The 16,362-nt window shown below is 44.0% G+C and overlaps 1 protein-coding gene across 1 annotated transcript in view; it reads right to left on the bottom strand.

The window, feature by feature from the left end:
- The window catches only part of FYB2 (FYN binding protein 2), a 129,623-nt gene that overhangs the window by 25,268 nt on the left and 87,993 nt on the right, over positions 1 to 16,362 (bottom strand). The window contains exons 8-13 of the mRNA XM_047083833.1: positions 13,910 to 14,012; positions 11,075 to 11,237; positions 2,487 to 2,601; positions 2,356 to 2,396; positions 1,218 to 1,296; positions 85 to 183 (exon numbers count right to left, since the gene is read on the bottom strand). Coding sequence (XP_046939789.1) covers positions 85 to 183; positions 1,218 to 1,296; positions 2,356 to 2,396; positions 2,487 to 2,601; positions 11,075 to 11,237; positions 13,910 to 14,012 — 600 coding nt within the window. The remainder of the gene's footprint in view (positions 1 to 84; positions 184 to 1,217; positions 1,297 to 2,355; positions 2,397 to 2,486; positions 2,602 to 11,074; positions 11,238 to 13,909; positions 14,013 to 16,362) is intronic.

The raw sequence follows: 16,362 nt of genomic DNA, 5'->3' as shown, positions 1-16,362 counted from the left end.
ACACAGAGCCACAAGGCTGACACTGCGAGTTCCCCCATGGGGGAGGGGGGTGAGAACCAAAAACAACCGCCAAAGACTTTTTACCTTACATTTTCTTTCAACTTGTTTTTCTTCATTTTAAATCTGTTCTTTTCTTTCTTCAAGAATTTCTGCAGTCTTTTAAGGGCTTCTTTTCCATCTAAGCTAAGAGGAATCAGAGGATATAAACAACACGGCATTTGAGAGAGTACTAGAGAAGGAAGAGGCTCATTCCAGAACACGTCCCACTCCAGGAAGCGAGAGCAAATGCCTCATCAACCTCTGTGCTAGTCTTATTTGTTTAGATGCCAATATGAAGTAACACACACCAGTCAGCTACGAAGGGAATTATACTTCAGTACAAGCTTCATCCACCGCGAATGGTCTCTATTTCGTACATGTGAAGCAAGAGCTTCCTTTCAGAGAAGATGACTTAGGGAAAGAATAGTTTACAAACTATACTGGAAATACAGCAATTCTGGCTCCTGAAATCCATGTCACCAACTTTTAATTGACTGACTGATATTACAACAACGGTGGTACATTTATTGCCCAGTTAATGATTAAAATTCTTCCAAATATGCTCTTGGGTTTTTTTAGGGGAGCTGGAGAGGGAATGATACATCCACACCATCCCACCCAGCATGGAACACTACTCCTCCCTCCAACCCTTGAACTTCTTGCTTTTGACCGTTGCTGTTTTCATTTCCACAATGTGCCCTCAGTAACTAAAGTTGACGAATAAGGCCCATTTGAACAAATATTCCCGATAACACTGAATTCTTAGATATTAAATTAAGTCTAAATCCCAGAGACAGTCTTCTTAACTTGCAAAGACACAAATTAAGTCATGACCAGTGATTTCTTTCCAGAAATGCTATGATAGGGCGGAAGCGAGTTTTATTACTATTTACTTCTCCCTTTTGACTTAATTCCTAACATGATATTAAAGTTCCCTACTTGGAGAGATGGGCATTTTCTTGAGAGAGAAAAGCAATATGATTAAAGATTCTAGCATATGACTGTACACAATCCCAAGTCTCTTATTCATCACAATTGTAGATTAAAGTAGCTTCTCTCTACTCATGACGCAAATCCTAAGGATGACACAGTCAAAGGAAGACGACTACTTCTTAAAGTCTGATTTTCCTACAGCATCAATACTATTAGCTACAATGCTAAGAAAGAGAGGAACTCACTCTATTTTTGGGTAGTTGCCTTTTGTTTTGTAGACCTCTTCATACACTTCTTCACTATTTTCTTCTGGAATTAAAAGAACTGTTTTCATGTATTACAATGACAATAGCTCAAATTCATATTTCACCAAAAATTATTGGATACCTATCATGTGCTAGGTACACTTTCATGTCAGGCACGTTTTTAAAAATATTTTTTAATGTTTATTTATTTTTGAGAGAGAGAGAGAGAGAGAGAGAGAGAGCAAGCAGGAGAGGGGCAGAGAGGGAGACAGAAATCTAAGCAGGCTCTAGGCTCTGAGCTGTCAGCACAGAGCCTGATGGGGGGCTTGAAGGGAGATCATGACCTGAGCTTATGTTGGATGCTCAACAGACTGAGCCACACTTTCTTTTAAAGTTTATTTATTTGGAGAGAAAGGGACAGAGAACCCCAAGCAGACTCCGTGCTGTTAGCACAGAGCCCAACATAGGGCTTGATCTCATGAACCATGAGATCATGACCTGAGCCAAAACCATGTGTCAGACGCTTAATCAACTGAGCCACCCAGGTCCCTCAGGCACATGGTAAAAATAATTAAACCCCTATAAAAGTAGGTACAAAATGAAAATTCATATTTGCTTCTCCCCGATCCTAAGTCTGATCTGGTATAGTCAAAGAAAGCAGGTTTATCAACAGATTCCATCCTTCTACCCTCTTCCTTTGCATATTTTGTATATAACATTCAGAGTCTATAAACATCACATGCTGTGTTGGATGTTGGGGCAATAAAGGGGAACCAAAGCATCCTGAATAATCTTCCCCTTCTTAGCATGGCTTTAGCCTAGCCTAATACATCAGCTTAAGATACACAGATACAATTTAAGGCTACCCTGTATAGGAGAATTTTCAAGTTTAATTTTTTTTAATGTTTATTTTTGAGAGAGACAGAGAGACAGTGCGTGAATGGGGGAGGGGCAGAGGAAGAGGGAGACAGAGAATCCAAGGCAGGCTCCAGGCTCTGAGCTGTCAGCACAGAGCCCCATGTGGGGCTTGAACCCACACACCGTGAGATCATGACCTGAGCCGAAGTCAGGCTCTCAACCGACTGAGCCACCCAGGCGCCCCCCCTACCCACATTAGCAAACGTCTTCTTATACTTACCATCATCTAAAGCAAATGAGCTAGAGAAATCTGACCTTGGCCTGTGGGGAGAAGTAACGCAGAGACCATTAACCTGTTGTGTTGTACCTTTAAAGTCTTACCACACTGCTGAAGGGCTGAGATGCACTTACCTCCCTCTGCTGGGGCACTCAACATCGTCGTATGTCTCCTCTGAGATGGAGCGAGGCTTCCAGGCCCCCTGGCCTGGCATTTCTTCAGTGACCTCCAAGGCCTCCACATACCCACCTATAAAGAAAACAGAGAAAGTCCTGGAAGAATAGCTCATCAAGTGCTACTAGCATAAATGCATTCGCACATGTCGTGGCAGTGGAGGCAAGAACAGGAAAGGCAGATTTCATCAACTAAAACCGGATTATAATTTTGATGTGTGCGTTTCTTTGGCAAACCATTTTGCCTTGCAGAGACTCAGTTATGGTTCTCTGAAGTTGGGATAATAAAAACACGGACTCTTAAGTGAGTGTGGCAAGGATGAATACGTATTCATGAAAAGTGCTCGTTACCTAGTGACCAGTAACTCCTCCCTCTTCTCTGATGGCTCTTCTCTAATCTCAGACCTCAGATGGTGATATCCTCCAGGATACAGCCCTGGGGCTTCTCTCTCTTTATAAATTTTTTTTTTAATGTTTATTTTTTTTTAATTTTATTTTTTTTTAATTTTTTTTAAACGTTTATTTATTATTGAAAGACAGAGAGAGTCAGAGCGTGAGCAGGGGAGGGGCAGAGGGAGAGGGAGACACAGAATCCGAAGCAGGCTCCAGGCTCTGAACTGTCGGCACAAGCCCGACGCGGGGCTCGAACTCACAAACCGCGAGATCATGACCTGAGCCGAAGTCGGACGCTTAACCAACTGAGCCACCCAGGCACCCCTTTAATGTTTATTTTTGAGAGGGAGAGCATGAGAGCGAGTGGGGGAAGGGCAGAGAGAGAGGGAGAGAGAGAGAGAGAGGGAGAGAGAGAGAGAGAGAGGGAGAAAGAGGGAGGGAGGGAGGGAGAGAGGGAGAAAGAGGGAGGGAGGGAGGGAGGGAGGGAGAGAGAGAGAGAGAGAGAAAGAGCGAGAAAGAGCGAGAAAGAGAGAGAAAGAGAGAGAAAGAGAGAGAAAGAGAGAGAAATAGACAGAGAGACAGACATAGAATCCGAAGCAGGCTCCAAGCTCTGAGCTGTCAGCACTGAGCCTGACGTGGGTCTCAAACTCACCAACTATGAGATCATGACCTGAGCTGAAGTGGGATGTTTAACCGACTGAGCCACCCAGGTGCCCCACTCTCTCTTGAAATTTAGACGATCTTATCCAGTTGTGTGGCACTTTTCTCTTCAAATTTCTTAGACCAGTTGACTGAGCGAGCACATTAGCATTTCCTTACTCCTTAGTGATGGAATTAGCCAGAAGATGGGGTGCCAGGTTGAAAAATGTACAGGGATTGTGGGCGCAAGTAGCGAGCCCTGTTAACTGCAGGTGCTGGTTTATTTCACAGAGCTATACACTTGTCATAATCATAAAACTGTCGTATTTTTATCAGTTGGCATAGTTTGATATTTCGAGTACGGGTGATTCAGAACCATTTTCATACATGAACTGTTAATCAGAAAGAAGAAGTGATACATCTGAGAAATAAGCAAGAAGCAAACGGACTTGTGTCAATTAAACGAACCAAGTAACAAAATTTTAACCCCTGGTAAGAAGTCAGCACGTTCGAACCCCAAACTGTCTCAGGCACGTCAGCTCCTTGAGCCGTCATGTGCTGCTTTTCCATAAGAGGTTATCAGCAAGTTTCTCCCAGCACAAAACAAAGATGCTGCACACACAGGTGCCTAACTCCTAGTTCAAGACCGCTTTTTTTCTTTTTTAATCCTTCCTTTTGGCTGCAGCAAATGTTAAAGTTTATGGCTTCCTCTTAAAAACACAGACAGCTCCCAAATTTACATCTCTCACTTAGACATCTTTCACAAATTCTAGATTCTCCCTCACCCTTCACGTCACTCCCATTTGGTTGTCTAAATACATTATGTTCCAAACCAAACTCAAGGTTTCTTCTCTGCAAATCTGCATTTCCTGAGGTCGGTCCCAGCTAAGTAAACAGTGGCAGCTCGTCCTTTCTGTCGTTCGGGTCCCAAACAGGAAGACGTCCTTGATTCTCTTCTCTACTTGCAAATTCTATCCTGAATCCAAGCACAGCTCAACAAGTCTACCCCGCACGCTCCTCCAAGCTCCCGTCCTTTCTCTCTCACATTAGTACCACATGCTCCTAACAGGCCCCTGATTGATCCCTTCGCATTTCTTCTTTCACGACAGCAGCCAGGATAATTCTTTAAATGCAATCAGATCACTCTGTTCTTGTGCTCACAGCCTGTCATTTATTCTTAAAAACCTGTCAACGTAAATGTCAAAGTTCTTGCAATGGTCTATAGAAGCCCCCACGCTATCCGGCCCCTTGTCATGTCTCTGACCTCATCTCCTACTACACTCTGCTCCAGCCACACACCTCCTGGCTGCTCTGCCCCCACACCCGGTAGGCTCCTGCCCCAGGATACTGGCACTCCTTCTCCCCTCTCCCCCGGAACATTCTTATCCTAGATACACATGGCTCTCCTCATCTACGTTACAGCTTTGAAGTCACCTATGACTACTTGAAAAATCCCACTTCTACCTCTCCTTGGCTTTCCTGATTCTCTTTCCTTGCCTTATCTTTTTCCCTGTAACATTTACTGCCATTCCATATAGTGGATATTTTATTGTTTATATATTTATGATCTGTCTCCTCTGATTAGAATGCAACCTCTGTGAGGATAGGAATTTTTATCAGTTTTGCCTACTACTATACCCCCAGCCCCTGGACCAGTGCCGGGCACATAAAAGGCACTCCAATATTTTTTAATATTAAATGATTTGAATAGATAGGTCTTCTAACAGAAGTGTTTTCTGTACTGAATTTTTAGTTATAGTGTACTGATATTTTAAATTTTCTATCCAGTATCTCATTACATACTTGTTATTTGTTCTTTTTTCTTCCCCTTCATCCTCCTCTTTCTTGACTGAGATTTCTTCTCTTTATTCTTTTTTCTTTTCTATTTGTTTGGAAGTTTCCATTTGCTTAGAAGTTACCCGAGTATGTTTTCAATTTTACTTCTAACACCCAGGAAAAAGCACACATCCTAAGAGTACAGCTCAATGGTTTTTCCCAAGATGAACATAGTCATGCATGGAGCACGTATTTCAAAAACCTAACACTGCCAGTGCCCCTCCAAGCCCCTCCCATGCTCTGTTCTGGTCGTCATTCCTTCTCACAAGGGTAGCCACCATCGTTAACACCTAACACATGAAGTAAATTCTGCTTGTTTCTGAACTTTTATTAATGGAATCATTCAGAATGTTTTCTTTGGTGTCACCTACTTCAATACTCCGTGACATTCATCTGTGTTGTTGCATATAGTTGTAATTTGTTCCTTCCCGGAACTATTCCATTGTGTGAATACACTACATTTATTCATTGTACTTTAGATGGACACGTGGACAGTTTCCAGTGTGAGGCTGTTATAAAAAGTTCTGCTATGAACGTCTTGTATCTGTCTTGGAAGACTGAAGGATGCATTTCTATTGGTACAAGAACAGGCACGGCATTGCCAGTCATAGGCATACGCCGGACTTTAATAGATACTGCCAGACGGTTTTCCAAGGTGAGTACCCCAGTTCACAGTCCCAGCAAGTGTAGGAGAGTTCTAGCAGCTCCACAGCTTCACTAACACTTGGTATTTTTAGTCTTTTTTACTTTAACCATTTTGGGTGGGCAGGTAGTGATACCGCATTGTAGGTTTCATTTCCATTTCCCCACGACTTAATGAAGAGCTCTTTATTATGTATTTACTTTTTGAATATCTTCGAGTGAAGTACCTGTTCAAGCATTTTCCTAATTTCATTTTTCTGATTTCTATTCTTCTTAAGTTTATTTATTTATTTTGAGAGAGAGGGGGCCATGAACGCATGTGCAAATGGGGGAAGGGGCAGAGAAAGAGGGAAAGAAAGAATCCCAAGTGGGCTGTGCGCTGTCAGCATGGGGCTGAAACTCACGAACTGTGAAATCACGACCTGAGCCAAATCAAGAGTTGGATGCTTAACCGACTGAGTCACCCAGGTGCCCCTGATTTCTTTTTTATATTTTCTGGGTATAGTGATGTTCACAGAAGCTTTATATATTCCATCTGAGTCCTTTGTCATATATCTATATGTACAGATCTCTCTCTCTCTCTAGATACCTGTATATCAAATAACCTCTTCCACTCTGCGTCTTGCCTTTTCACTCTGGTATCTTTTGATGAATATATCCTAACTATGCTCTTCTAAGGCTAACGTAAATTAATACTACAATTAAAAACCTTAGACTGCTTTAATTGTGAGTTACCTTCTCGAAGTATGTGCTATTAATATTCAGTATTTTTTCCCCTCTCCCCAGTTTTATATTCTTGGTGTTTTTTGTTTTTTTTTTCAGTTGATATTTTTGGTCAGCTTTTTTCTTGCATCCAGAATTCTCTATCCAGGATTATCTTCCTTCTGCCTGAAGTATATGCTTTAGAATCTCCTTTAGAGATTTCATTTGGTGATAAAAGTCTCTTTTTGTCTGAAAATACCTTAATTTTTCTTTCACTGTTGACCTGCATTTGCACGGGCTGCACAATTCTAGACACACACTCAGGATCCTTCGGCTGCACTGTATTCAAGTTACACACTCTTGTTGAGAACTCAGCAGTCAGCCTGCTTGTTTCTTTCTGGGTGACTGACCTTTTTCTTTGTTTGCTTTGAAGATATTTGAAGATATTTTCTTATTCTTCAGTTTCTTTAAGATCTAACTAGGTGTGTTCTTTTATTTATCCTGCTTGAGAACTTTGGGGCTTCTTCATCTACAAACTGATTATCTTTCCACAATTCTAGAAAATGATGAGACATTATTTTTACTTTTTCCTCTTCCAACTCTTTCTAGGGCCCCTTTGTAGAACTCTGACTTGATGTTACTTTTAAGATTTTTTCTTTTATCCTTGAGGATTCTTATCCTCTGTCTCATTCTTTCCTATCATTCCCTACGGACTATGTTGGGATAATTTCTCTGAATGTATCTCCTAGTTCCTTAATTTCCTTTTCACCGGTGTCTAATCTGATATCACTCCCTTTCTATATCACTTTATCAAATTACTGTTTATCTCTATCAATTCTGTTTGTTCCCTGTTCCTATTCTTTTTACTTTTTAAAATCTACTATGATGTTTTGTATTTAACAACTCTCATATCTGTAACTATCTTTCAGGTTGGTTCCTGTTGTCTGCTGTTCTGCCGGTCTCCAATCACCGAGACTTGTTTGCTTGTGTGTTTAGTAATTGTGGCCTATGAACTGTTAATTTTTAAAAGGATACATTGGGGAATTACTTGCAACCTAGCATGGAAGGAGGCTGCATCAAAGAGGATTTTGTGTGCTTCTAGCAGTGATCTGGGAGGGCTCACAAGTTGATACACATTAGACTAAATTGGGTTTCCTCTGGACCACACACATAGTAGTGGGGATTTGAACTGCAGGTGGGCAAGACGATCAGCTCATGGGAATCTTCTTTTTTTTTTTTTTTTTTTTCCCCTTCAGCCAGCACCAGGGTCAAAACGGACACATTTCGTCTCCCTGGGGTTTAGGCTTTGTTAATTTTGTTTTCATCCCCAAGAAGCAATACTTTTTTTTAGTTTGTTCGTTTTTACAAGAGGCCTATTTGCATAGGAGTATAGAAAGACACACCATTGTCTTTTTTCTTCTCAAAATTTTCTGTTTTCCTGCCCACTCTCCTTGACTAAGCATTTTATGCTATTGAAACAAGTGCTGCAAAGAGCCATTAATGGACCCAGCGACTCCCTTTGTGCTTTCGCGGCCTGCACGTTATGTACAGATTACTCAGAATAATCTTCTTTGCACTGTTTTCTTCATGGCATAATCCTCAAATCTATAGTGACTCCTCGTGGGCAGTCCATAATTGCGTGAAAACAGCTTTCAGCCCCCTATTCAGGGCTCTCCTTTAACTCTTTTATTAACTTCAACTTGTCTTCCTCTCCTTTTTTTTCTTTTTCTTTCTTTCTTTCTTTTTTTTTTTTTTTTTTTTTTTTTTTTTTTTGCTATACTCCAAATTCAGTCTACCCACTTCTCAAGGCATGGTTTTGATTTTATGCCAACTCTGTGCTTTCTCATGTGTCATTAATATCACCAGAAATGTCTTTTTCCCCCCGTTGTCACATTTATTTTTGAAAAAAAAAATTATGATGTTCGTAACATTTGAGATCTAGCCTTTTATAACACATTTATAAGAACACAACACAGCATTTTAAACTATGGGCAGAGTCTCATTCATTCTATGTGGACATAATCCTTTGAGGTCCTGACGTTATACAGGAGTCTCCTATTATAAGCTCACTCGGGGCAGGCCCCGGGATATAGCTCCTGTCCTCTGCATAACACTCAGTCAAAACAGGGGCTCAAGGGATTCAGAGCTCAATAAAAACCCTCAGGCCAAGTGTAGCTCTGGCATTCACCTTCCAGGGCTCCCGGTTCCTGCAAATATGCGGATGCTTTCTTTTTATATCAGTTCTGTGATACTTTAATACATCTTCCAAAAATGTAACCTTTACTTGTCTTAGTCGAGAGAATTATTCAGGTTGTCCAATCTACTGCAGTCGCACTGAAGTTGGATTTCTTCTTTTATTCCTTCCTTTCACAACATTTTGTCGGGGGTTCTCCACTGTGCAAGACAGTGTACCAGGTTGCAGAAATACAGAGAAAAATACCACATGGTCTCTGATCCCGTGGTGCCCACCGTGTACCATGGGAGACAGACACATAGCCCATGAATTGTAACGTAAGGGATGCTCTGCTTTTTTTAGATGAGGAAATAAACGAAGAGAACTAACACTAATTGAGCACGCTAACTAGATACTTTATGTGCATTGACAAATGGGCCTTGGAAAATAAGGCGTATTATTCCCATTTGCATATGAAAGTCCATAAACTTCCCAAGGTTATGGGATTAGCATACAGTGGTCCTGGGTCCTAGAACTGCTTCACTCTAAAGCCTAATGTGGAAATGTGGTCATTCGGTTGCTGTTTTCATGTGATGGAATCAGAAAGGAGTGAGGAATTATGTCCCTGGAGAGCAGGGAAGAGGAGGATGGACTGAAGGGAGACCTCAGAAGAAGTGACTTTTTAAAAAAATTTTTTTACTTTAATGTTTATTATTTGAGAAAGAGAGCATGCAGGGGAGGGGCAGAGAGAGAGGGAGACACAGAATCCGAAGCAGGCTCCAGGCTCTGAGCTGTCAGCACAGAGCCCGACACGGGGCTCGAACCCACAGACCGCGAGATCACGACCTGAGCTGAAGTCAGCCGCCTAACCGACTGAGCCACCCAGGCGTCCCAAGAAGTGACTTTTAAGACAGATCTTGAAGGATGCCTAGGACATCAGGAGGTAGAGAATTAGGTAGAGAATTCCAGACAGAGATTGGGCAAAATTACAGGGGCATTTAAACACGTGACTTGGGAAATACAGAATATAGCAGAGTATGCAGGGATGTGGCCAACTAGTCCAAAGGCAGATTTTAAGGGCCCTGAGTCCATCTCGTGATCACTGTGTTTTTATTCTTCTCATAACTGATTTGTAACATGTGAAATATCAGTGGTTTGCCATGGTTTATTGGGCTGGAGCGGACATCTGTTTTGTCTACCTGCTATCTTCTTTTTCTCCCCGATAATAGCCCTTTCCTTTTGTTTGGGAAATCCTTCAATCTGAGTTACTCAGTTTTGGTAGAAGTGACTCTGCCCCCAGCTCCAGGGGTGAGTTTATGGCACAGGCTGGGCCAACCACAGCATCATAGCTCCCATTCATGATGGCTGGATCAGTGATGACATGTGACCCAATCGGAGCCAGTAAACCCAGATCTGGGCCTTTTCTCCTAATGGCTGAGAAGGTTACAATTTCTAGTGTTCCCCTGGGGTTCCCAAGAGGATAGGGTATAAGCCCGTTAATGCTAGAAGCCATCTCGCCTCCGGAAGGGTAGGATTTGTCTGAAAATGGAGCCATGCCAGAGGGGGAAAAGCCAAGAGGAGAAGAAGTAATATTGAGTCTTTGTATTCTATCTGCGGACGCGGATCCCGCCATGGCCAGACTTTCCTCAAAGTGAGCCTCCTCTTTTTTTTTTTTTTTTTTGCTTAACACAATATGATGTGATCATTGTTACCTATAGTCAAGAGTCTTGACTAACATGAAGTAAAACACAACCTAAATAAAGTCAGCTAATGATATCATACTGTGTCAATTATTTTGGCCCACAAAAAACAACAGGAGCTGGCAGACACACAAAGAAAGTATTTGCCGAGCACCTATCATGTGACATACGGTCAGATCTGGCCCTGACAAAACCCCTGTGAGGTCCACAGTATGAGCCCTTTTTATGCATGAAGCAACACTGCAGGAATATGAAGTTATTTCTTACATAGCCAGTAAGATTTGAACTCTGGTCTCCTTCTACATCCAGTGCTCTTTCCATGATCTGCATACCCGTGTCACTAGGGCGAGTTACCCGGTACATAACAGATGTTCAGTATTTATAAACTAATCTACAATCGTGGACACGCACAACTTTAGAATCCTGTGGTGACGGTGAAGAGAACCAGGAAGAACACAACTTACCGTGGCTTAAGGAGTGTCTGGCCAGCTTTGGGTCATGGGGGCGGGGCTTTGTCTGGACAGCGATGATGCTCCCAGTGTCCTGTTTCCCGGGCAGCGGGCTCCTGCTGCCTCCGTGGACCTTCATCACCTTGTTTCTTCCCAGCATCCCTCCAGAGGCAGCCCCCTAAATGCACGCAACAGGGAGAGTGCTGATGAATTCGGATTTACCTGCTCTGTGTTTCACTGACTTGTGCTGTTCATTCATTCACTTCTCACGGACGGCAATGATCTCTTATGGTACTGAACGCAGTCTCCCTAGACTAAGTTTCACAAGGATGCATACGATGTCTTTGGCTCGCCTCTGAATGGTCACCAAAGGCCCGGCACGGAGGCAGCCCCCACCCCCGCCTGGAGGCAACCAGCATGAAACACAGCACTGACAAAGCAGGCTCTTCCTATATTTAATCTCACCTCATCCCCATGACACCCCATTAGGAAAATATTAGTCCATGCGATAAAGAGTTTAGAAAGGTTAAATAACTGGCCTCTGGTCTCACAGCTAATAGTCAACCAGGGCAGGGCTTGAGCTCACAGCCCCGTTCTCTTGACCACCGAGGGATGCTGTGTTCCTTCGGCCTGACATTTCATCTTCCCACCTGCCATTTTTCTGTTCCTCCTCACTTCCTTTCACCCCTCCTCCCTCCAGGGTTTGTCAGACACCAACGCTGAGTTCTGGTGATTGATACAACGGGCAGGGTGGCCTCTACAGCGATCACGGAGACGATGCACAGGAACAATTAAGGTACCATGGGGCCAGCGCTATTTACAGTTGTATTGTTCACTGAGACGGAAGCAGAGGAGGGGAGGTCAGTTCTCTAGGCTGGGAGACAGGGTGGGGGAAGACTTCCAAAGCAGGTCTTACTAAAGGGTATTTTAAAATGTAAGTAAGAGATCGACTGAGGGGATAAAAGAAGACCCGATGCGCAAATCAGCATGAGCAAAGCCACGGGGGTCTGGTCAAGATCAGAGTATGGAGGCTGACGCTGAGGGCGGAGTGGAAGGAAGAGGGGAAAAAAGAGATGTGAAAGATGGGGACAGAATGAGGCTGAGTGATGCAGGGTCTTGTGGGCGAGGCCGCCTGTGGGCTCCACTGAGCCTTGGGCAGCAACCCGAGCGGATGTGCATTTCAGAAAGATCTGGATGGATTACCAGGAAGAGGCCCTGGAAGGACCAAGGGGAATTACAGCATTTCTGGCCATCTGTCAGATGACACCGGGAGAGGAGATTACGGTCCTTCAGGCTCCAAGTGGGCGGGAGGCTTGACCAGGACAATAACCTCTGAGAGTAACTGGGAAAAAGCTGACGTATTTAACAGATATAAAGGATGGGGTCTCCCCAGGTCTTGGTGGGATGTGGGCAAACTCAAAGGCCAGTACAAGGAGGGGCATTCTTTTAAGTCACACAGCCAAGAATGAAGTTTTTAATGGGGGAAAATGACAGGGAAGAAAGTCAGTTTCACACACGTGTCTTCCTTCGTGGAACTTCGTGGAACTGCCTTCCTTCGCTGTGGCCCCTAATAAAGTGGGGCAGGGCTCCCCTCGGGCTGTCCTTGGGAATGCTTCCGAGGAGGTTCAGTCTGAACCACAGATTATGTTTTTACTGATTTACCATTTACATCTGACCCCGAACACCACTGCTACTCCACCCACCACGTTTATGTAACAGAATCCAAATACTTTTTATTCCCAAACTCAAATCCACTCTCGGAAAGCAGGAATATGTCCCTTTAGTGATGGCCTGACCCCATACCTGGCTCTCGTCAAACAGCCAGCACGGATGAAGAACAAATCCCTGCTTTTGCTCTTTCGCAGTCGGTATCCCTAACCTTGCTCCCCTATTGCCTTTTGCATGCTCCTGATTAACCCCTTCCTGACCTCGGCCTCCTCGCCCACTTACGGGCTTGCCCTCTCTCCGGCCTCACGTGCAACGCCGCCCCCCTAACTCTGGTCCCTGCCTTTCATAATTCGTGACTTATTTCTTCCTTGAATTACGCTGCTTTGTGACACCCTATAAACACACAACCCGGCCAGCCTGGGTCTCCAGGCCCACGACACCGACAACCTGTTGGATTCACCCAAGCCCTGCAGATGGAACTGAAACGATCTGAGGTCATAAGGTAGGCACATCTCAAATAGGTCCTTAGAATGTTCTGAGCGGTACAACTGCCGAGGTGGTAGCAATTGTCGAGGCCTCTGACCACTCCAGCTGTTCTGAAGGGGACAGTGTCAAATGGATACAGAGATATGCATATAGGTGATATTTGCGGACAGGTAATAACTAACAACACCTTTCATTTTTATGGTAGCTTAGGGTTTACCAAGCATTTTTACGTACATTACTTCTTTTTATCATCACTAACGAGACAGAATCAGGATGGGGCTGAAGATAACTGGGTACAGATTATTTCTTTTTCTTTTCCACATGAGATGGCCTAGTTGAGAAAGGAAGTTGTTTTAAGCCGGAGTACGGGCCTGAAGGAGGCCCCTCCTCCAGGCTCCTTCTTTTGCAGGGCAGAGCACCCAAATGGCTGTCCCTTTATGTCTTGCCCCCAGGGCACTTGGCTGAATCCACACTAGTCCCAGCCCGTCTCCTAAGGCCTGCTTCAGGACTACTAAGTGGAAAATCCAAGGCTAGAGCTCTGTGTTACGGTCACGTTCATTTCTTTGGTAAAACACCCACCACCTGCTGCGTCTTCTGACTCTGGACAGCTACTGTCACAGCCTCGGAAAGGTCCCTCCATGAACTGCTCCTATGGCTGGACTGTTCTGTTGGCCCGGAACCCTAGAACACGGATACCTCGAAAAGATGGCTTGAATGTAGATCCCTTTCTGGTTTTCGAGGTCCCAATTCACACAGCTCCTTTTCCTTCTCTTTTTTACCTTCATCTTCATGTGTAGGGCTTAGAGGTGAAGAAATAGCAGGGAAAAAGTCAGGTTTAGAGTGTTTAGATCACAGTGTGCTCCCCCCCCCCACTTCAAGGAAATGAATGGAAAAATGAATTTAAACAGACATCAATAATCCCTCTTCTCTCCCCACCTTCTTCTAAGATGAGGATCAGGTCACCCATTAGATCATCTCGTTGAGTTTCTATCTGCTCCAGTCAATGCCAGAACGAATCCCTGCTTAAAATCTCCCTAGGAACTCGCCATTGACTATAGGATAAAATATAAGCCCATTGTGATCTTACCGCAACCTTTCTTTCCAACCTCGTCTCCCTCTGCTCCTTCCCTCCACTTTTGCTCTAGACTCTCACATTCCCCAAACCTACCAGCCTAGTTGAAGCAGTTCTTCCTTTTATCTTTTTAAGTTTTTTTCTTTTTTTTTGGCGGGGGGCGGGGGGCAGGGACCCCAAGCAGGCTCCGTGAAGTCAACGCAGACCCTGACGCGGGGCTCGATCTCACAACCATGAGATCATGACCCGAACTGAAGTCTAGAGTCCGATGCTTAACCGACAGTCACCCAGGTGCCCTGCAAATCTCCCTTTTTATTTACTATTTCCCTGATCAGACATGCCTTCCACATCTTCTATTGCTGGAAAACATGACGGCAATTTGTTCTCAATGTGTCTGAATTTCTCCGAATCTTACCTCCAAGAATCCTTTCCTGATTCTCCCAGTCCTACCTTCTTATCTGCTGCCCCAATAACGTATCCTTCCATCTTGTACCTTAACCCATTGTCTATGGATCTGCCTCCAGTTCGTTCACTTTGCCTGGTAAACTAACAAGTTACAAGGAGGCAGAGCTCTGTGATTTCTGTATCCCAGCACTAGTGCCGTGTAATCCATGGCGGCAATAGCACAGTCCTGGCACAGAGTGGTACTTAGTACTCCCGAAGGAAACGAATGACCGCCGTGCACGAGAATACAGATGGCAGCTGCACCGGAGGGAGTGTAAGAGAGGTAGGGTGGACGGTGTCATGAAGAACCGGGACAGAGGACCAAGGGACAGAATGCTGGAGAACATCAACACCCATATGAGAACTTCTGCTTCTGGCATAGTGAACTAGATTTACAGCCACAATTATATGGAAGGCAGAAGGAGAGGAGCCCTCAAAGAAAATCAGAGAGGGGCCACCAAGGGAGGAAAAGCACCAGAGAGAGCGCTGTTCTGAACGACAACGGCAAGAGTTTTAAGGAGTTTCCTTCATGCATCTCATAACTGAGCACACACGCCCACCTTTAAGGCCATATGCTAGTTCTGTGATGATCAGGGGCTGTGAAGGAGGGCTGGGTTCTAATCCCCACCATCCCCCTTTCTGAAAGTCTAAGACTTACCTGTCTAAAAAATCAAATTGTATCATTTATAAATGAATGGTCACGGTGCCAATCTCCACGGTTACCATGAGAATGAAATGTGATAAAAATGTTGAAAGCCTAGCACTGTTCAGAGCACATAATGGGCCCTCAATAATTGTCGGTGTACTTTTCTTCATGGAAGCATTTGCTATGTCAGAAGTACCCGATTCTCATGTTCTCACCGCACGCTGCTGGTATTTCTCCTGAAGCATTACCTGCCTTGTTGACATTATGTCCTTTGTAACCTATCTTCCTGTCCCTCAGGCCCTTGTCTGGTACTTTCTACACAACTGGACCTCCGTAAATGGTTATCAAATCCAATTCGATATTGTGACTTCTAGGGAGACTATAAGGAAATGGGGTACATTATCCCTGCTTTGAAACTTGTAATTCCCCCCGATCTATAGTATAAAGTCTAAATCTGTGCCATCCAATAGTGACTACTATCCAGGTGTGGCTCTTGAGCACTTGAAATGTATCAGGTTCAAAATGAGCTGGAAGTATAAAACATATCTGGATCTTGAAGACTTGGCATGAATACAATACTATAAAATACCTCAGTATTGATTACATGTTGAAAGAATATTTTGGTATACTGGGATCAATGAAATACAGTAATTTCACCTGTTTCTTTTTACTTTTTAACATACAGCTACTAGAAAACTCTTAAATGACATCTGTGGTTTGCCTTATAGTTCCATCGGATGGGGCTGGTCTAAATGGCAAATAGACAGCGTGGGCCCTCCTGGATCCCGCTCTGTACGCGCCCCTGGCTTCGTTCCTGCTGCTCCCACACTGCACCTTATGCTCGGGCCTGATCTTTGTTTGTGGATTCCTGGACCAGCCTCACTGTTGAACAGTATGTCTTTGCTCCTACTTTTCCTTGGGCCTGGAACATACATTCCGACATTTTCACCTGGCCGATTCCTACAGGTCTTTCAAGAATAAACTCAA

This window comes from Lynx rufus, unplaced genomic scaffold, assembly GCF_022079265.1.
Source record: "Lynx rufus isolate CCGP_SWC_20201006 ecotype Redwood Valley unplaced genomic scaffold, mLynRuf1.p SCAF_2, whole genome shotgun sequence".
Classification (NCBI taxonomy): Eukaryota; Metazoa; Chordata; class Mammalia; order Carnivora; family Felidae; genus Lynx; species Lynx rufus.
The sequence above is the reverse complement of the archived record's forward strand: the minus strand, read 5'-3'. Positions and strand labels throughout refer to the sequence as shown.